Here is a 21651-nt window from a genome sequence, read left to right as displayed (position 1 = left end):
TTAGAAAGCATTTTACACATACACAAAATTAACAATGTACATTACATATGCTTATAACTGTATTAAGGCTTTTGGGGTACCCTATCTTCTCATCTGATGAGAGATAGGTAGTACACATACATGCTGATAGGTATACTACCCTATCTTATCAAGAAAAATCATACATACATGAATATTTCAGAAGCTCTGGTTTCCTTCATTTTAAAATTTTCAGTCCTAAATTCTTCCCTCCCTCCTTCTCCAAGAAAACCAGAAAAACAATTACAAATACTAATGTTAAAACAAATTGTAGGTATTAGCCATGCTCCCCTGCCCCAACACCCCCCCCCAAAAAGTGAAAACCAAACCATGCTTCCATTTGTAAGCTTATCAGTTTTCCATGTGGAGGTGAACATGTTCTAACATGCCTGCACCTCGGGATTGTGGTCATGCTTATCAATTACCAATCCTGTTCATTATTCTAGTGCTCTTCAAACACACTCAAATGTCTACTTCTTACAAAAACTTTACTGAGTGCCCTAGCTGTTTAAGGGATGGTAGGTAATGTCCTTGAGGTCAGAGACCTTTTCATTTGTCTTTGGATCAGCAAGTACTTAACAGATGCTTACTGATTTATACTTAGATGTCGAATCACCTCTAATGTTTACTGCCTGAAACTTTATACAAATTATCCAAAGCTAAGTAATTTTCATCTGTAAAATGGACATGGAATAACCACCACAGAAAGTTGGTATGAAGTGCTATAGATATCTTATATAGTTAGACGTTCCTTTGAGTGGAAAGAGTAAACTAGCAATTCTACCTCCAATATTTACCAGGTGTGTGACCACAGATGGGAAACTCATTTGGCACTACTCTTGTTGCCTCACTTGTAAAATGTAGATACTGATGGTATCTACTTCACAGGGTTTATGATACACCCAATGAGAACATCTTCAATGTGCTGCATTAGTTATCAAGAGAAACAAAACAGATTAGAATATAACATTTTCAGTTAAATCAATGCATAACAAACAAAATCTGAAATCTTTTCCATTGCTGTGGAACTTTTAAACACAAATCAGAGTATCTGAATATCATCAAGAAATTAAAAGTGTGGAATTAGAATTAGAGCAGAAGGGACATCAAGAGGTCAGTCCAATCTCATTTCCCCCAGTTTACAGATGAGACAACTGAGGCCCTGAAGTGATTTGCTAGGGACAGAGGTATGAACTAGGATTCAAATTCAATTCTATAAATCTGCTACCAAAAATTCCAAAGACAGTACTAAATTTCCTATTAAACATTTGAGTACTCCCAGACAAAAGTCATAAAGAAACCATGGAGACTGAGGTCACTAACATATCAACAACTGAACAGCCCTACCAGCTACATGTCACACAAAGCATTCCTTTACTCAGTGGTAAATGTTCGGCTTCCTTCAGAAGGTAAGACAAAAGGTAGTTTTGCATTTATATTTCCAACACCCAGTCCTTCTGAACACTGATAAGCAATATATAATTAAAGTGCCCCTTCCCCAAAAATGCAAGAAACCCATTCTAGTATTTAAAATTCCATTGTGACAAGTTTCTATTTAATAAAATACAAATTCTTTAAACTTTCCAAATACATTCTTAATATAGAAGCCATTTATCTGAAACAAAATTGATACCCCATCTTGTAAATAGAATATAAATGCTGCATTATCCATGTACAAAGCTGAGGAATTAAGATGAATACCAACATGTTCCATTGGCATGTTGTACAAGATGAAAAAAGGAAATAGCTAGCAGAGCCAGAATAAACCCAGATGCCCTGATTCCAAAATGTAGCACTCCCCATTGTGCCTTGTCACTTCTCCAATTTAAGCTTTGCTAGCACAATCCAAGCTTATTTAGAGCTGTGAAAACACCTCTGGTTCCATTGCCAGATATCAAGTTGCTTTACTAAACAGAAAAGGAGTCCAGTTAAGAAGTCAGTGTAATATTTACACAGTATTTCAAAGTTTATAACACTTTTATATACATTTTTATCTCATTTAAACCTCACAATAACCTAGTAAGGTAGGTACTATAGATGTGAGTGCCCATCGTTACACAGCTTAAGTGTGTGGGTCTGGGTGGGAGGTGAAGCTCAGAGGTTGATTTAATTCCCCTCTTTAAGGCCTAACACTCTAATTTCTTATATTTTTAAGTCACAAACAAATATCAAAATGATCTAAGAGCTAGTATTACTAAATAAGCCCAGCTCTTGGTTATTTAAAGCATCCACAAGCTAGAAATCACCAAATATACAAAAAAACCAATAATTTGACTAAGATGATCAATGGATCAAATGAAACTGACCACAATTACTTTTTTCATTCAGGATATTTATTTAACAAACAGTTGAATCCTCAAGATGAACTAGATGCTGCAACAGCTGCTCTCTTGGGTTTAGGTGTTGTTCCTTCACGGAATCCATTCCTATGGTATTTAAAGAAAATAAATTTTAAAAAATTGCTTTAGTTTTTCAAGGTGCATTTAAAAAAAAGTATATCCTGAAAGTATTTCACTCAGCTTATCTCAGTTAAATGCTGAAATCACTATTAATTCATATGTTCAGACATTTTTAAAAGTACATCACAGACAAGCTGTAAACAGTCCCATGTTTTCTCTCATTAAGGACATAAAGTTCTAACTGCTTATCCTACTTATTTTTTTTTTTTTATAAAGGATTGGTAATGTTTCAGGAACACTGTGTTGGACAGTAGAATTTATTTTATTTATCCAATGACTATGAAATTCAATCTGATAAATTATTGTAAAAAATTTGTACAGAAACAAATTTCATGTTAAATAAAAACTAATCAATTCTATTGTTTCAATTATTCTCTTCAAAAGAACATGAAAGTTAACATAAAAAAAACCTATTTTAAAACTTAAGAGAAAGGTGCTGGATCCAATGGGTTGGAAGATTAAGAAACCAAACCCTAGTAACCTTTCTTTTAACAAGTTAAAGAAACATCTTTTATTTCTCTAAGGCAGTTCTAGAACAGACTTGAAAACGTAACTTCTGACATCAACTGTTTTCAAAAAATCCACACTGCATTAAGACTACGGTTATAATCAGGGAATCTCACTTTGATCCTAGGCATAAAAACGAACACAGGCGTAGTTATAATCTTAAAATTTCGTTTTTTTGCCCTTAAAAAAAGTTAGAAGCAGAATAAAAGGAATAATCTGAATCTCTCCAAAGCACTGCCTTTGTGGATTATTTCTATTTTGCACTGAGTTATCTGTCTAGAATTCAGAGCCCAAACCCATCTTGATAACTTTGCTCTATCTGGGATGATCCAGAATGCAACAATAAATGCCACCAAGAATCAAATTCAAGACTAACTTGCTTCACACTCATTTCAGCTCTTCATTCTGACACATACCATACTGGTTTGTGGAGAAGTCCCAGAGGAAATACTCATATTTCATGCAGCAAGGCCCATTTTTAACAACTCACAAATTATCCAAAATCTATAAGTCACCGTTGGAGATAATACCCTAGAGATGATTCTATCTAAACACAAGAGGACTATTCATGCCTTTGTTCTGTTTTTCAAAGCTCAGTAAGAAAATAAAGTTATACCTGAATCGGCGATAGACAATTTTTAGGTGCCTCATTCTACCAGTACCAGTGGTGTTGCGTCGCTTAGCCTTTGCACTCCAATTATCTAGGACACAAAATCAAAACAATTCAAGCTTTCAAATAGTCTTATTTCCCTAATGTTATTTTCCAATGACCCCGTCTAGCTGTTATGAAGTTTTCATCAATACTTCATTAAGCCCACAAGAAAAGTTCCAGGAACACAAAAGGGGAAAACCAGTTCCTGTAGTCAAAGGTATGGGAGTGTGGAACGATCCCACAGATAAATATATACAAATGCCTGAGGATTAGGAGGAAAACAACAGTAAAGAATTCAATAAAGGCTTCCCTTAGAAGGTGGCATCTGAGTTGAACCTTGAATGAAAGTCAACATTTAAATCTAAAGGTACTTATCTTTAAAGTTATTTAAACTGCAGTTTTTAATTATTTTATTTTTCCAAGTGATCATCAGTTCAGTAACCTGCAGTGCCTTAATGAGTACTAAATTTGCATCAGTTCAAAGATTTCTCCTCTACAACTTTTAATTTTTTTCCTGTATGAGTTAAGTAATGTTATTTCAGTCCATCATTTGTATTAATCATTTCTTTCAGGTGTTTTGACAGAAAAACTTTTCTTCCAATTAAAACCATCCAGGCCAGTAATTTCTCTATTTATTTTTAGAATCTAGATTTCTAAGGCTCAGAGGTACATCACCCAACATCCCCATTCATTTCACAGATGAGGAAATTAAGGTTCAGTGCAGTTAATCAATTTTGTCCAAGATCATATAACAGAGCAGTGATTTGAATCCACTTTCTGGCTTAAGGAATCCAACCTTTTTTCCATCATACCCTGCTTTTCCAGGTCAAAATGTCCTATTTTCATAAGAACTGATTATTTTGAAGCAGTTGTCTCTACTTATTTGCCTCAGCAACTTAAAACTCCACTTACCTCATTCCTTCCTTCTCCAATTTGTACGCAAGAAACAGTAACAATTTTTAATGGGCCACGTCTGTGCAATTAACAAGCAGGACTCTCTCTCAAAAAAAAAAGGCAAGCCCCGCCCCTTTCTCACGGAATACCCGCTACAGCCGGGAACTTACACTTTCTCTTGCGTTTCGCAGGATAGCCACACTTGCCACATGTCGACTTCTGAAGGTGGTATGCCTTAGAACCACAGCGACGGCACAGCGTGTGCGTCTTATTCCGGCGCTTACCAAACGAAGACGTCCCCTTCGTCTAAAAAGCAAAGACAAAGGTTAGAAATCGGGATCCAGCAGTTATGGCAGCCACGGTAAAACGAGACGCACGATCCCCGGCAACCAAATGCTCCATTTCCAAGTCTCCCAGAAGCAGCTCCCCCGGATCACGCCGTGCCTCTGCCCCTCCGAGGCGTGAATTGGGGAGGGCTATTTGGCGGCAGAGTGGGAGGACTGGAGAACTTCGGGACACCCCCCCAAACTTCTCGCCATCCCCTACTACGTGGCGCCGGGCCGGTCATTTGTTCCACGCCGGAGGCCTCCGCAGGTCCGAACAGCCCGACCGGTCCTTGGCAGTCCTCGGACAAGGCGGCGTTCTGACCTCTAGGGACAGCGCGGGGCTGCCGAGAGCGGGCCCAGGGTGGGGGCGTGAAGCTTCCCCGGAGCACAGGGAAAAGCCGCCCCTGGAACTCCTCGGGGCCCAGAGTTTGGATTTCAGGCTCCCCTTTCCGGCTTTCCGCCGGATTCCCCTTCTAGATGCTCGCAAAGGTCATTGCAGCCATCGCTAGCCGTCGAAACCACCCGGGGAGGGAGGATGGATACAGATACCACGTCGGCCCAAAAGCAAAACTCACCATCTTCCTTCTGCCGCCGGGACCAAAGAGAACGGAAGAGAAAGAACACTTCCGCTATATCAAGTTCGTAGGGCTTCCGCCGAGAGAGTACTTCCGTCGGTCACGGTGCATCCTAGAAAAGGTTCCGACGGCGGAGAAAGAGGAGGGCAAAGGAAAGGGGAAGGGGAAGGAGAGGAGATGGCCCGGCCGCAGCGCCGATTGGTCCGCATTCTTGTCTGTCAGGCGGGAAGGGACACCGCCCCGCCTCCCTTCCGGTTGCTGGACGGAGGTCCGGCTGCGTTTGTGCCACCCGCCGTGACTACTTTATCTCGGCCTTGTCGCCCCTGTTACTAGATCCCTCTCTCGATGGGCGCCGGCACGATTCCAGCTCGGTCTGTTCAGCCTCCCGGGAGCGAAGGCAGCGCGAGGGCCTGCGGGAGAAAACACCCACTTCTTGGGTTTTAAAACAGCCCAGGCCGGCGCCAGGCGCGCGGTCACGTGACGTGGAGGGAGGCGCCCCCCCTCCCCTGTGGCTTTGAGCCGGCCTACCCCTCCGCGCCTCGGCTTCCTCCTCTCCGCGCCTGGGCCTCCTCCCCCCCGCGCCTCCGCTTCCCCGTCAGCGACATGAGGGCTTTGAACTAGATGAGCCTAGGGAAAAGCGAGAGCGCCCACGTACACCTACATCCATTTTCACACGCTTAGTGACCGCCCCTGGAGGCAGCCTGACGTGGACGCACGTGTGCCATGGGCTGGGGTGTGTGCTGGCTTTACAAAGCGCTCCCGCATTCCTTCTCGGATCCTTACCTTTTTGTTGAGTCGTGGATCCGCTTGGGGTTCTGGCGAAGCTTTTAGATCCTTTCTCAGAATAAAATGCTTGAATGCGTGAAATAGAATTCTTTGGATTACGAAGGAAACCGCTTCTGCTGAAATAGAGTTGTAAAGTTATTTCAAAAGTCAGCGTTCCCAGACCCCGGGTAAAGAAGGCTGGAGGGCATGGCCTCAGGGCCCTTCCTGCTCCACCTCTGTGGTAGAGGCAGAAATTCCCAGCGGGCACGGCCAGCTTGGCGGGGGTGGCATTGCAGTAACCATTTCAGTGTCAGTGGTTTCCGTTGTAATCGTACGGATTTAATTTGATGCATTTAAACGCTGAGGAGAAGGGACCCACCAAACTTCACCGAGCTGTCAGGAATCCATGACCAAAAAAGAAAGAAAGAAAGAAAAAGGAAAGAAAAAAGAGCCCAAGCACCCCAGCAAGGCATTACACGCTGGCTGTTACACAAATCGCTTTAAGGACATTTTGTTTCCTGCCTTCTGCCTTTAAACTGGAGGATTATCTTAACTGGAAAATACTTTTTATTTGAACGCATAGCTTCCTTTGAAACTCAATTCAAACGCCAATTCCTACTTGAAAAATGTACTGATTTACCCCATTTTTATCGATTCAAGAAAATGCAGCTCCTGGAGCCACCTCACACATTACTTTGTGTTATTTTACATATATTACATATGTAATATTTTATGCTTTGTTGTGTATTTTATACTTAATTTCCAGCGTGCAACAAGGATTTTAAAAATATAGAAAATAGGATCTTTGAAGGCTAGAATCCTTCCTTTTTTTGTCTTTGTAATCCCAGGCCTAATAAAGTGCCTGAAGCATTTTAGGTCTTTATTGAATTAAAGGAAAGTACTTGACTGGAGTCAACAGAGCCTTGTGCTAGGAATCCCAGGTTCCTAGGGAGTATCTAAGTATCTAGATACTGAATATCTAGGCTAGATTCTTAGAAGAAGCGTTTGTGAGTGTTCTGACCCACATGAGCAAATGCAGTGCTGTATAGCTGAAAAGCTGAAAGCTGCCCATTCCTTTTCTGCTCCACTGTTGCCAACTATGTGTGGGCTCAACTTTCCCTCCAAGTTAACAACAAACTGTTCACATTCAGAGAAGAGCTCTAATTTGTTGACATTAATTTTTCTGGTAATCATTTTGCCTTGGGGATGGCACTTTTGATGAATACGAATATTTAGCTTGGAAAGGATAAGTCTACGATCAGTCCAGCACTCTGCACCACACATTGCCTTTGTCACTCACATCTTGTCTGTCTCATCTCCTTACAATCACATAGTCTATTAGATGCCAATGTTTGCTGTGAGGGTGCATCCATGAAGTTTTTTTGCTTTTAGGTAAATGAAAGACAGTGTTGGTGATGAGAAGGTCATGTGATGCACAATCTTCAGCAGTAAATGACCATTGCTGTTGCTGTTTCCAACTGCATTCCTCCCTAGGACTCCCTGCCAAGTCTGGTAGTCTGAGCCTACTCTAGCATTAAAGTCCCCCAGAATGATAAGCTTGTCCTCTTTTGGCACATTGACGATAAGGGTCACTAGGGTCTTCATAAAATTTTTCTTTGACCTCATCAGGGTTCGTCATGGTGGGAGCATAGGCACTGATGATGGTGGTATGGGGTTTTCATGCAAGTGGCAATCGCATTGTCGTGAGCCTGTCATTCACTCCTTTTGGCAGGCATACCAGCTTGCTGACTAGATTAGTTTTGATTGCAAAACATACACCAGCTTCATGGCACTCCCGTTCATTGTGCCCACTCCAGAAAAATCTGTATCCAGCTCCAATTTCAGTAAACTGGCCTTCATTTGCCAACCTTGTTTCACTCAGGGCTGCTATTTGGATGTGATACCTGTTGAGTTCTCTTGCAACAAGAGCAGTTCGTCTTTCAGGTCTACTGGATTTTGTGTTGTCTATTAGTATGCGCACGTTCCATGAGCCAATGGTGAGTGGAATCATCTTTGCAGATGTTTTTGTACACTTTGTACATTTTTTTGTGTTTCAACTGCATAGTGGGATTCCCTGCCTGCCGCAGTAATCAGGCCAGGGTTGGGTAAGCAGATAATTTTTAGGGCATTTTTAGTCCCCTTCCTCAGACCAGGAGGTAAGCAATGCAATCCTTAAAAGGCTGCTCGGATACCTACATGGCCACCGAGTCCCACTGATGAGGTACAAGCCAAAGCCAAGACCTTTTTCCCTTGGATTGGGAGGGCTTTTGTCCCATTTGTCTGAAGGGCCCCAGGAAAGTCTGGCCTTGGTGGGGGCGGGGGGGGGGGGGGCTCCTTGGATTCTCCTTCCATTTCTCCCAGCCCAGATACTCCCCATCTTATCAAAATCCTGTTGTCCAGACTAACATTCTTTTGATATTCCTCCCTTTGATCCTATTACCAGCCACTCCCGTTAGGATGCTCCCTGGGTTTGATCTGTTAAGACCATCCCTGAGACCCCAGACTATTTGGCAACACCTAGATTCTTCCCTCAGTCTTTTTCTGTATTTAAGTTCCATTTGACCTCCATAAAGGTGCTCAGATTCAATCCACCTCAGACTCTGTCTAGCTTAAATTCTATCTGACCTGCTTGTGAATACAAGTGTTACAAATGGTTAGGCTCCTTAAGGGTCAGCCCAGTATGGCAAATCTTTAATAAACTTTATTTTTCTTTGGCTTTAAGAAGGCTTGTGTCGAATTCATTTGGGCAGGACCTGGCGTGCTGGTATTTTGGGGTTCCCCAGCACCCCAGACCTCAACACCACTGCTGCTTCCAGTGAGAAATGACCCTATGGCCTGGGCCACCTGTGTGCAGGGTTGTGACTACAATTCCCAGTGTATCCGCACCTGCTGTTTCATCACTTGCCTGTCTCCACAGGACTTTGAGGTGTAGTAAAATCATATGGGTGATGTCTTTTGATTCATGTGTAAATTGGATTTAAGTGAGACAGAGTTGCAGGAAGTTATCAGCCTCACTTTCTCCTCCAGAGTCATCATCGTCCAGTGGCAGGACAGGGTCAAGATGGCTGACAATGGCTCAGGATGCAGTGGATGACCTCAGTGTCTTCCATATCTAACCAAGCTCTAAGCACTCCACATGGCCTACTTTAGCTGCCTTCATGGTCTCAGGAACAAATTGTTCTCATCCACCCATTCCACCAGCGAAAGTCTTCATATGCTTGGGGTAGATACCCCCCTAACTCACCAATGGGTTTGAGACCCCTTGGTTACCCTCATCCTGATTTGGCAGGTCTGCTGAAATGGCTTACTGGGGTGTGGCCACTGCACATGCTGCAGCTTCTTGGAGCTGCAGGTGAGAGTTGGGTGGAATGGGTGGACCCCACAGGTGGAAAGAGTCCTGCAAAGGGCTCAGCAGCCATCACACCAAAGTACTCGTCTGCCTGAACACACCTTACACCCCAAGAAGAGGGGTGGTAGGACCTCACTGAAGAGCATCCAAGAGTATAGACAGGATTGACTACCTACTAATATTATAAAACTAAAGACCGTGGTAACCATCAGATGTGGCAGGTGTTTTGTGACACGAGCAGTTGTTTTTTACTGAAGGCTTATTTTTAAAAAGATTTAATAATGGAAACCTCCTTAAGAAGAAGCAAAGAAACTCTCAAATGTGGTACAGGATGGGCTCCCAAGCTTGTCCTGGCTGCGTCTACATATAAGCGCGCACACACACACATAAATTCAGTATTATACATTTAGTAACCTCCACAAGAGGCAGCCTGATATGGATAGACTTCTGGGATGGGCTTGGAACTGGGAAAATCTGGCTTCATATCTCTTCTGACACTATTCGCTTTCTCTCTGTGTGTCTCACCTTACTCCCTAGAATTTATTGAGTGATAGACATTTAGGTGGAGGAAATGATTGTGGAAGGAGTTCCCTAATAACGCCCTAAACAAACTGCTGGCTCAGACACACAAACACACACACGCACACATTCCAAAATGCATAAGATGCAATAAATATTGTATAAACACAAATATAATAAATTATATAATTTATAAAATATATCACAATAAATATAAAAATGTAGAAAACATTGCATACAATATGATATACAATATGTATAATATATATAATATGGAAATATAAATATATATTATAAATAAAAAAGCACAATACAATAAATTGCATAAATATAGTACAACACAATGAAATTGTAGTTATTCAAAACCTAGTAGAGGGTGAATGGGGGGGCATAAATGGCTCCTATTACCTTTGTTGCTCCACCTCATCATTGTTCTCTGTCCTTCTGATTGGAGGATGGAGCTGTAGACTCCAAAACCTCCATTTAAGGAGGGGGCTCAGCCTCCAACATCTCATGTCTCTCCTGGTTGTACCACTTGGGGCCTTTTTTGACTTTTCTGTCATGCCTTGTGCTGGATGATGGAGATAAAAAAAAAAAAAAACTGAAACAGCTCCTGTTTTTAAGGGTGTTACAGTCTATGTAAGGAAATTATATATGTATATAAATATAAATAAAACTGTAGTTAATAATTACTAACATTTGTGGAGCTCTTATTATATTCCAGTTACTGTATGAATTAAGTACTTTACAATTATTATCTTTTACACATTACTGAAATTTGAACTTGGCTGATGAGAATGGTGGTCTTCTTGATAGAAACAGGAAAGTTAGGAAGGAGAAAAGATGGTCCCCAAAGCTGTTTTAATTTTAATTTTTCTAATTATTAAAGTTTTAATTAAATGAATTTAGAAGTGATCATTAATGATTTGTGTTTCTTCTTTAGAAATTTTCTATTCAAATTCTTTGATAATTTATCCTTTCAAGAAAAGGGATAGCATGGGAAGACTTCTATGAACTAATAAAAATGAATTTAAGAGAATCAGGAAAAATATACACAATGATTACAACAATGGAAATTGAAAGAATAAACCAAATGCTGTGAAATATAATGACCAGACTTGAAAAGATTGTGTTGTGTTTGTCCTTCATTCTTGAAGAGGACCATGACATCAAGATGATGACATGACTTGCAGTTGACTTTGATTTGAGTGAGGGAGGGGCTGTGCAAAGTCCTCACCAACCTCACTTTCTTCTCCTGAGCCATCTGGGTCCAGTGGCATGATGTTCATCAGGACAGCTGGAGATGGCCCAGGATGCAATTGGAGACTCTGGCCCTCTGGCTAAGGTCTTACCACATTCTCACTTTGAGTGAGATACACCTATTCAAGTAGTTACTCAAGGGATGGCCCCTTTGATAAAAAAAAAAAAAAATCAAACTGGGAGAAGACCCTCAGGGTCCCTTGGTAAAAGAGAAACAATTACTACTTAGTAATTGCATTCATTCTGTGCCATGTGGGTGGGGACTTGTCCAGTCTATGAGCTCCAGAATGAATTGGTTTTAAGGCTTGATCTTTGAGCAAGAAATGTAGCCAGTAAACCCCGAGGAAAAAAGGCAGCTTTTGGGCATGGAGTGCACCTTCTCCTGGGTAGACCACAGGAGGAGGAGGAGGAGCTGCTACTCACTTACAGATTGTGGTTGTCTTTCGTTCTTGAAAAGGATCATGCCATCAAGATGATGGCTTTGATTTGAATGAGGGAGGGCTATACAAGGTCACCAACCTCACTTTCTTCTCCCACTTGAAAAGATGTGACCAAAGAAAAGATGTGAAAAAGTGTCTCTTTTCTTTGTAGAACTAGGGACAGTGAGGCCCAGTGGATAGAGTGCTTTTTGTCTTGGAGTCAGGAATACCTGATTGTAGGTCCTGTCTCAAACACTAGTTGTGTAGTCCTGGGCAAGTCACTTAACTCTGCCTCAGTTTCCTGATCCCTGTAAAATGGGAATAATAACAGTGTCTACCATCCAGTGGTGTTGTGAAAATAAATATTTTGTAAGTGCTTTGAAATAGAATTTATACACACACTTGCATATATATTTACATAATCGTTAACAATTATAAAATGTCAGACTTTTTAAATATATTGGCTGGTTTTGCTCTGGGAAATGTAGATAATATAAAAACAAAAAATAGCAATGAAATATTTTAAAAAGTCTATTCAAAAGTCACCATTTATCCACTGAGGAAATAGGCATTACAATAATGCTCCTCTGAGATGGTGTCATTGACTTGGAAAACCACACCTTTCCATTACCTGTGTTTTATGGTATTTTTGCTTATTTTGTTAAATATTTTCCAATTATATTTCAATCTTGTTCTGATGTCTTACTGGCTGGCATGTATGACACCTCTACTTTAATAGCTCTGTGAATGGATTTGCTACACTGAGATTCAACATGATCCAGCCTTTAGTATTTGTTTATTAAATGCAAGGGGACGTGAATAAAAAGACAAAAATGAAACACTTCCCCTTTAAGGAGTTTCCATTTTATAAGAGCTTGCCTTCAACATTTATTGACTCTACTGACTCACTGGCAACTGATTTCTTAACCCTGGCAATCTTGTTTCTCTCCTCAAAAGATAGTTCCTGCCTTGTAGGAGGGCTGTGAGGATGGAAAGAAGTAACGTTTGCAAAATACTTTGCAACTTCAAAGTACTCTATAAAAGTATCAATTATTGTTTGTTACTTTTTTTTTGAAGGATGTGGAGGGTGTTGACAAAGTGGAGGTAGTGTGCGTAGAAATACATAGGTGAGAGCAAGGGATATATAGAATACATAGTTAAAGGCAAGAGATAGTGTGAACGTATGTTGGGAAAATTGATGGATTTAATGTCTTGACTCATGTAAATGGCTCTCAATTTTGTGTATCTGTTAAAAGCCAGACTGTCTCATTTCAGATGATTGCTCCAGAACTGCTTTCACAATCCCTTTCCTGGTCGAGTAGAAAGAGAAACAATGGCTACTCCGATGATGGCTTCTGAAATCATTGCAAAGGAAAGACAGAAGTTAGTGAAAATTCTGCAGCAAGATCTCCGTTCTTTGTTAGATACATTAACTTCTCGGAAGCTAATTTCTGAAGAGGAGTATGAGATCTTGGAGACTGTCACAGACCCACTGAAGAAAAGTAGGAAGATGTTAATTCTGACACAGAAAAAGGGAGAGAGAAGCTGTCAGCAGTTCCTTGAGCGTTTACATAATGCTTTTCCGGACTCAGCAACTAGTTGGTGGTCTGTCCTTGGTGAGCTGAGATTTGACTTTTTTTTTAAAGCCAGATTTTTCTGAAGAAATAATGCATTTTAAATGGTTTGCTTTTACGTTTTTCCTCTCTCTTTCCTACAGATAAATCTCTTTTTGACAGGCTCAGAGGAGCTCATGCTGTCTAAATTTATTTTGAATGAGCTGTATACTTTACCTCCCTAAGATCTTTTACTCTTTCTCTATAGATCAGTTTCAGTGGCATAGATAAAAGGTGGCGTACAACTTCAACATAAAAAGGGTTCCTAAAATCTTAATTTTAATCATTTTGTATGTAGAGAATGGTAAACTTATCACACACTTCATATATGGAGAATGGTAAATTTATCACACACAAATTCTACTCCAGAATTGATTGATTGACAACACTGATTGTGTAGATTTATATTTATGTTAGAATAAATTACAGATTTTTTTATCAAGGGAATTTGGGAAATTTTCATCACTATGATCAGGGCATGTTACTAATACTTTCAAGGTTAAGAGTTTGATTATTATAAGGACCAGTTAATTTTTCACAGGAAAAATTGTATCTTTTCATGTACTGTGCTAGCTATACATACTAGCCATTTTGGAAATGTCTTAGATATGGTGAACTAGTAGCTACGTATTTATATTTGAAGAATAGGTTTTGTGATTATTAATGTAATTCCAGTTTCCTAAAGAAATACAAATAATTCCTTTTTTTTCTCTCAGTTTCCTAAGGATGCACAGATAATAATTCTCTTTTTTTTTCCTTCAGAGGACAAATTGCAGTGTGGGAGGGGTTGGTAGGTATTTCTCTTAATGAAGATTGCTTAATATTTCTCTAGGTTGCCAATCTCTATTCCTGACCTTTAAAGATGTAGCAGACATCCTTTAAATGAAAGCTTTGGAGAAAACAAATGTAGAACTAGAGAGATGACTTCTGAAGTTCCCTTCTATTTTTCAGATTCTGTGACAGCCACAGGAATGCAAACATTATTTAGTTCTGGGATTTGCCATTTCATTTTGGGATTTCTAAACTTGGACCAATTCTGGACTGTCCCTGGTGTCTGTGGCCCAGAGAAATTGAATTGATTTAGGGGACCTCCATGTGGTTTATGGGTCAAGATTTCCAATTAACTCTAGGTCCCTTAAAGAGTGCAGCTTTTGTAGGAGTCCAGTATATCTGATCTGGTTTCCTTGGGTAAGAGAAAAAAATCTTCAGCTGAAGAACAAGGCCGACCTGACTAAGTGAGGCTTTCTGGTTCTGGTCTCTAGTGGAGGGTTGTTAAAATCCAAACTATCAGAAAATTCATTTTTCCAATTTGAGAGAATAATACATTTTATTTTCCAGAATTTGTTAAACAAGAGAAAGAACATGAGAAAGCAGAAGCTCCTATACTCAGAGAAGAGAACAAGAATTCAGAAGTTATTCTACTCTGTGAAAAGAAACAGTTCAAGAATACTGATGTCCTTATGTCTTTAGAAGAGGAGAGCCAAAATCTAAAAACTACTGGACCTTCAGGGAACAAGGGAGTTAGCAATTCAGCAGTCATTTTGTCCTCCAGGAAGGACAAAGAGGAAGGAGATGAAATAGAAGACACAGTGTATTCAGAGGATAAAGAGACCTATGAAAATCCAGAAGCTGTTGTCCACTTAGGGGAAGAATGCAAAAGTGAGAGTCCAGATACTGATTTATACTTAGGAGAAAAGGATTATCTAAAACCTGGGGCATATTTTGATTCAGAATCAGGAGAGGAAGCCTGTATGGATCTGGAGTACACTGAGTACTGCAGGGAAAATGACATGACTGGCTACTTGGATGGCGAACAGAGCTGTGGAAATTTAGAGACTGAAATGTCTTTGGAAGAGGAGAAGGCAGCAGATTTAGAAGGTAAAAGAATATAGCTACACACACACACACACACACACACACACACACACGTTTCCATTACATTTAAGACAAACAATGATAGAATTTTGATGTTCCCATGAGTCAGTCAGGGGACAGAGAAGAGCAGACTCTTAGCACCCCTTTCTACTCTCCCTTGTGCCTGTGTCCTTTTTTTAGAGGTAGGGATTGTAGGAAAAGAGTACCTGGAACAAGGAAGATAATGGAAAGTGGCAAAAACAGCAACTTTTGAATAGCAGTGGTCAGACTATAGCCAGGTGCTGGTCTGCAAGACAGGATGGTATCTTATGTCACCTTCCACCATACATGTTATAAATTAGGAATAGGAGCTAGACCTGTAATTACATTGACAGAGGGAATCCTAGGTAAGGAAACATCTTCTCCCAATACAGGTCTGTAGCTTCTCTTCAGTTTTGAGTAATGAGAGATTTAATGATTTGCCAAGGCACACAAAACACAGTCAGAGGTGAGACTTCATCTGAGCTCGCTGTCTTCTACATCACTCTGTAAATTATTAACTTTTCCATTTGAGTATTCCATTTCATTCTTCAGAGAAAGCATACCACATTCAGTTTAGACTTGGGGATTTTGATGCATGAAAAGGTTTGGGAGATCAAAGGTCTAATGTTTAAAAGGGGAGCAATTATTGATTATTGGGGTAAGTGGGCACTTTAAAAGTACTGCTTCTAGGCTTGGTATCATCTACCATTGGCAATAAGTATAATAATATCTTGAAGTGCTCAAATCTTTTCATGTATTTTTTGCCAAAATTTCGTCTTTTAATAGTCTGGGAAATGTAATAGATGCTGTGTACTTTTAAGAATGGTACAGTAATGGCAGGAGGAGCTAGACCCTGCTTTTTCTCGGTTATTTATATCAGCTTCATGCAGACATTCAGTTCCTTGAGATAACAAAGTGCTTCATTTGTATTTTTGTATCTTCAGTGCTTAGCTAGAAGCCATGCATATAGTAGGCACTTAATAAATGCTTGTTGAGTGATTGACTATATTGAAGAGTCAGTTGTCAAATACTACATTGGAATTGGGAGAAATAGAAATGGCTTTTGTAAGTTTGGGGGACATTGAAGTAAAAGATGACCTCCACTGAACATATTCCCTTTTATTATACAGGCCCTTTCAGATCTGAGGAGGCAGTCCTCTTTGGAGAAGACCTCATAAACCATCCAATTCTTATGTAGGGAAAGAATGATTCTTTTCTCAGCACTGAATACATAGAGTTGATTTGGACCTTATTTCCCCAACTCCTCATTAACTTCCAACTTCACCACTGTGACATCAGTCACTATTTCCAAGAGAAGTACCTAGGGCATACATTGGCAGTTAACTGTTGGAGTTTAGATGAAGTCAGAGGCTAATATTAACATTTTAAGAAAAGATTTTGTTGTTAAGAAAAGACCTTGCTACAAATATGCAGTTCATTTTAAGCTTAAGGTCAATATGATGATTCCTTCTGTGGCCATAGGGACTTTATTTTAGACAAAACATTATGAGTTCAATCACAATTGTTCTGAGCCCCCATTAAGGAAAATTTCTAACATTTAGGCAGAGGTTAGGGTCTTTGCTTGAATTTACTTATCAAAATTTTAAAAAAGTTTTATTTGTCTAATGAATAGAAATTCACTTTTTCTCTTTGTCCCCTACCTCATTGAAAAAGAAGAATCACTTCCTTGTATTAAACATGTTCACCAAGCAAAACAGTTTTCTTCATTTGGCATGTTTAAAAAAAATATATGTGTTCTGCCCCCTGGGTTCTTTACCTCTCTGTCAGGAGATGGTAGCAGACTTCATCCCTGGTCCCCTGATGATCACACTGTTTGTACAGCCTTCAAGGTCGCTTGCTTCTATTGTGTTGTTATTGCACAACATTGTTCTCCTAGTTCTGCTTCTTTCATTCTTCATCAGTTTGTAAAAATCCTCAAAATTGTTTCTTTTTATAATATTGACATTAGAGTATAAGTTGTTCTTTTGGTTCTACTTATTTCACTCTATCAGTTTATACGTCTTTTCATCTCTCTTTGAAATAGTCCATTTCCTCTTTTCTTACAGTATAATAATATTCCATCATTCATATATCACAATTTGTCCATCCATTTCCCAACTGATGGATATTCCCTTACTTTCCTGCGTTTTTCTACCACTTTTCCTCTTTCTTTGATCTCTTTTGAATATGGGTCTTGAAGTGGTCTTTGGTGAAAGAGCATGCACTGTTAGTAACTTTTTGTGTATAATTCTAAATTGCTTTCTAAAATGGTTATACTCTTTCATAGACTCACCAATGGTGCATCAGCTGATTTCCCACAGCTTTCCAACATTTGTCCTTTTCCTTTTTTTGTGTGTCATCTTTGTTAATATGACTTACATTTATACCTATCTCCTGTTAACCTCTGGCCATTTCGTGGATGAGTTAGGTTATTGAAAATGTTTGGGTAATGAAATAGATTATATTGTAGTGTCTGTAGATAGATAAGCACTGGGAGAAGAAGTTGAGGAAAGAGCATACCTTTTTTTTGGAGACTTTCCCTCAGTTTTCGCTTAGATGGGTACACTGGAAGCATCAGTTCAGATCTCCCCTGAGATATGTATTGAGCTAATGGCTGTGCTTGATATCTTCCCTTTCTGCCACCTTTCAGTCCTACTTTCTCTTTTTTCCTGTTGCTGATTGCCCTGGAGATGACAGTTCTTGGCCTAGCTCTCTCTGACCCCATCCTTTCCTCTTTGCTTCTAGACCCTTAGAATCCCTTTTGTACAAATTAAATAGAAGGTAAGCAAGTTTCTCACACATTGATTGATTCAAGGAGATATGTACAAGTCATATTCATGCTTGGTTTTGATTGATTGATTCAGGAAGTGTTCTTATCTAACAAAAGTTAGATATCCTTTTAAGTCTTTTAGGATACTCAATGAAGCTCTCCTCTTACAAACTAAAAAAGGAAAAGCTTGTTGGTTGGAAGTTAGATTTATATTCTCTTTAAGCAACAGATAAATTCGATGAAGAATTAGTCATCAAAATTAACTTTGTTTTTAATGAGCATTTTACCATTCATAGTGTTTCCTCTGTTTCTTTAGAGAGAAGAAAAATATTCAAAGAAATCCTGTCATGTTTGGAAATGGACAGGAATAGAAAGCTTCTACCAAGTTTTGTTCATCAGTTCCACTTGGACCGTGGATACCATTGGATCCCTCAGACATCAGCAGACTTATCCTGGAATTTCCTAGTAAAAATTCAGTCCTTGGATATGACTGCCAGAGATACAGAGCTCAGCCAGAGTCACCGATGAGGATGGAAAAGAGGGACTTATCACTAAGGTTGAAAATATGAGTCTTAAGGACAAAGAGATCATTAACCCCCTTGATGTCCTTTGTGCCATCATGCGTTGTTCCGACAATTCTTTGCAACAGAAGGTTTTGGGGAACATGTTTAAGTGCCACTTTGCTCTTCCTCTGCTGCTACCAGATGCAGAGAACAATAAGTGCATTTTGATGCTGGGGGCCATGAAGAACATTGTGCCAAAGGACTCAATACATTCCTTAGGAGATGCTTCTCAGGTTGGTGTAAAGTCTCTAGTGTTTATGAAAATGCCACTTATCTCCTTTGTTCGATTGGGGTGCTGTGGTTTATCTAAATCCAAGATCCTTAATGCAGTGCTCAGCTCTCCCCAAAAGCAGCCTTTCCACATCTTTCTCCACCGAGACTCTCATGCCTCATCACTTCCTCAGCAAATCTCTGATGGCTTGGTTGAGATTACTTGGTATTTCCCTAACAGTGGCACTGGTAAGGGGAATCCTGACGTTTTCCAAGAGCCTGTGGCTGCGGCTAATCTTAGAGGAGATCTAGAGTGCTTCTGGACACAGTTTAGCCTTTTAATGGAGGTCTCCTCAGCTATGTTCATTTTTACTGACTGTCCAGGTGAGAGGGAATGGGAACTCCTGGCATTTCTAGGAGAATCTTCTAAGGAAAGATGCTACTTCATTCTCAGTCCCCAGTCTAGGGAGAGTGAGGAAGCTCAACTCTTCCAGAGAGTTCTGAAACTCAAGCCATCACAACTGCTGATTCTAGAGAAGAGTGATATGGGGGATAGAGGAAGGTATGCAGAGGGTCTCCAAAAAGCCCTGAAGGAGGTAATGTGCTGTCCTCTCAGACATGTGTCAGTGGAAGATATGGCATCATTGGCCAGAGAGTTGGGGATCCAGGTGGATCAGGACTGTGAGAAAGCCCAAAGTATCCCAGGAACCCTTAGTGAAGCCACAACTGAAGCAGGTAAGAATGAGGTACCCCAGAGCCATACTCAGTCCACAAATCTGCCAGGAAGCCCTTGTCAAATGCTAGGAGGCACTAGGATTTTAGGGGGAGTTCATCCCCAACCTCATACTTTTCACCAAACTACATCATTTACTTCTGGCCCCTGGGCTTGGAGGCACCCGTTGACAGTGATTAAGGGCAATCTATACCGGGCTCCTCTGAGACCCTCCTGGGCCATGGGCTCCAATGTGTGGCCAGGAGTTAGGCCTGGATTGCTAGACCCTCTGGCTTTTCATAATATAAGGACCGAAATACAAGGCAGATATCCTGGCAGTGGGGCTTACAAACCCCAGATAATTCCTCAAGCCACAGCATTCATGAAATCCTCTAGCTCTCCCCTAGCACATCATTTCATAAGACCACCTGGACCCATTTCTCAAACTGTGCCAGTCCCATACCAGGGATCTCAATCAAGAAATTTAAGAGCCAGTAGATTCATTGGCCAGGCAGGTCATTTGCACACCCTAGGACCACAGCCATCAGGAACATCTATTCTACCTATTAGACCAAATTTCCATTTAGGATGGTTCCAGAACCCAGGATTCCAACCTGTAGGTGAGACCAAGAAACCTATGAGACAAGCATCAAGTTCAAGACAATACCAGCCTAGAGAAGCACAGTCTACAAAAACATCTAGGAGACCAGCCTCGCAATCACAGGGATCAAGGATAGGAAGAACATCTGGGACCCAGAGATCCCAGTCATTAGGAGTAGCTGGGCAGCCAACGAAAGAGTCTTGTCATATGGCAGGTAATGTGCTGTCCTCTCAGACATGTGTCAGTGGAAGATATGGCAAGTGACCTCAACCAGTCACAACAACTAGGAGGCCCATAAGTACTGCCTGTCAGCTAGGAGCAAATAAACAGCACCAGGGTCAGACCACAAAACCTGCTTGCCAAGCAGAGCACTCATCCAGTTATAGTAGTAAACCCTCACCCAAGTCCCAGTCAAAGCCTCCTCAAAATAAGCCATCCAGCTCCACCAGAAGAGCCAAGAAGAAAGGAAAGTAATAAAATTTTTATTCCCGAATCCAGTGACTCTGATTATCAAGAGACAGATAAGCAGTGCAATGGAGTGAATGCTGAACCTAAAGTCAGCAAAACCCGAGTTCAAATCTTTCTTCATATGTTTACTTGCAGTGAGACCCCAGACTTAATCTCTGTCTGCCTCAGTTTTCTCATTTGTAAAATGGGGATAATACTAGAAGTTACCTCCCAGGGTTATTGGGAGGATAAAATGTGATAGTATTTGTAAAAGTCTTTGCAAACATTAAAATACATATGAATACTAGCTATTATTATTATTTTTTATAAGCTGTCTCCTTAACTATTACTGTGTATTCCACATAACCACTCAGTTGCCAGATTAATTTATCTGAAGTGCTACTTGATCTTTTTTGATTGTATTACTCTGTTGCTAGAGAACCTTAAATAGCTTCCTCTTTATAGAATAAATTAAAATTCCCAAGGCCCTCTATAATCTGGGTCTGAGATATTTGTTGGTCTGGTGAGGTTGAGGAGCCTGGATTTAAGGGGCCTATTTTTTTCTTCATCTTCTCCAGGATAAAGGCATTCCTGGCATTAGGGCACTTGCAACCTCACTGTGTTAGTAGGATAGGGTAGATGTTCCCTGACAGGCTCTGTCTGTTAATAGGAAGGATCTTACAGAGTTTGGAAACAAAACAGTTTTCTTCTCTTCTATTCCACAAATATTTGTTAAATGACTGCTATCTTCAGAGACCTGTGCTAGGTAGTGGGGATGTTAGTTTCATTCTGTGTACTTAGTTCTCCAGTGCCTAGCACAGTGCCTGACACATAGTAGGTGCTGAATAAATACTTGTTAATTGATTGATTTCTAGTCATTTGATTGTGAAAGGAAGGAAAGGTATGGGAGAATAGCTTGAAGGGATGGCTGAATCAAGAGAAAGTCTTTTAAGGATGAGGGAGATGTAGGCATCTTTGTTATTAGTGTAGAGGGAACCAGAAAATAAGATAAGATTGAAGATGAGAGAGAGCAAGGGTAGGATTATGAGCATAAGTAGAAGGGTTATCCTGAGTAAGAAGGTCTACTTCATCCCCA

The 21651-nt window shown here is 40.4% G+C and overlaps 2 protein-coding genes and 1 non-coding gene across 3 annotated transcripts; 1 reads left to right on the top strand and 2 right to left on the bottom strand.

The window, feature by feature from the left end:
* Positions 1 to 2329: 2329 nt before the first annotated feature.
* RPL37 (ribosomal protein L37) lies at positions 2330 to 6110 on the bottom strand. The gene is made up of 4 exons (XM_072605745.1): positions 5432 to 6110; positions 4701 to 4836; positions 3601 to 3685; positions 2330 to 2444 (listed from the first exon to the last, which is right to left on the bottom strand). Exons 1-4 carry the CDS (start codon positions 5432 to 5434, stop codon positions 2375 to 2377), a joined length of 294 nt encoding a protein of 97 aa, XP_072461846.1. The 5' UTR covers positions 5435 to 6110; the 3' UTR covers positions 2330 to 2374.
* LOC140502914 (small nucleolar RNA SNORD72) lies at positions 2536 to 2613 on the bottom strand. Its single transcript, XR_011966637.1, has one exon. It is a non-coding gene; the product is annotated as a small nucleolar RNA SNORD72 (small nucleolar RNA).
* A 6585-nt stretch (positions 6111 to 12695) lies between the features above and the next one.
* On the top strand, positions 12696 to 20862 carry CARD6 (caspase recruitment domain family member 6). Its single transcript, XM_072605743.1, is given in 5 exon segments — positions 12696 to 12870; positions 13019 to 13359; positions 14695 to 15234; positions 18339 to 18537; positions 18539 to 20862. Coding segments are annotated over 4 exon segments (3066 nt in total). The 5' UTR covers positions 12696 to 12870; positions 13019 to 13076; the 3' UTR covers positions 20583 to 20862.
* Positions 20863 to 21651: the final 789 nt, after the last annotated feature.

The sequence above is a fragment of the Notamacropus eugenii genome, chromosome 4, assembly GCF_028372415.1.
Source record: "Notamacropus eugenii isolate mMacEug1 chromosome 4, mMacEug1.pri_v2, whole genome shotgun sequence".
NCBI classification, from domain to species: Eukaryota; Metazoa; Chordata; class Mammalia; order Diprotodontia; family Macropodidae; genus Notamacropus; species Notamacropus eugenii.
The sequence above is the reverse complement of the archived record's forward strand: the minus strand, read 5'-3'. Positions and strand labels throughout refer to the sequence as shown.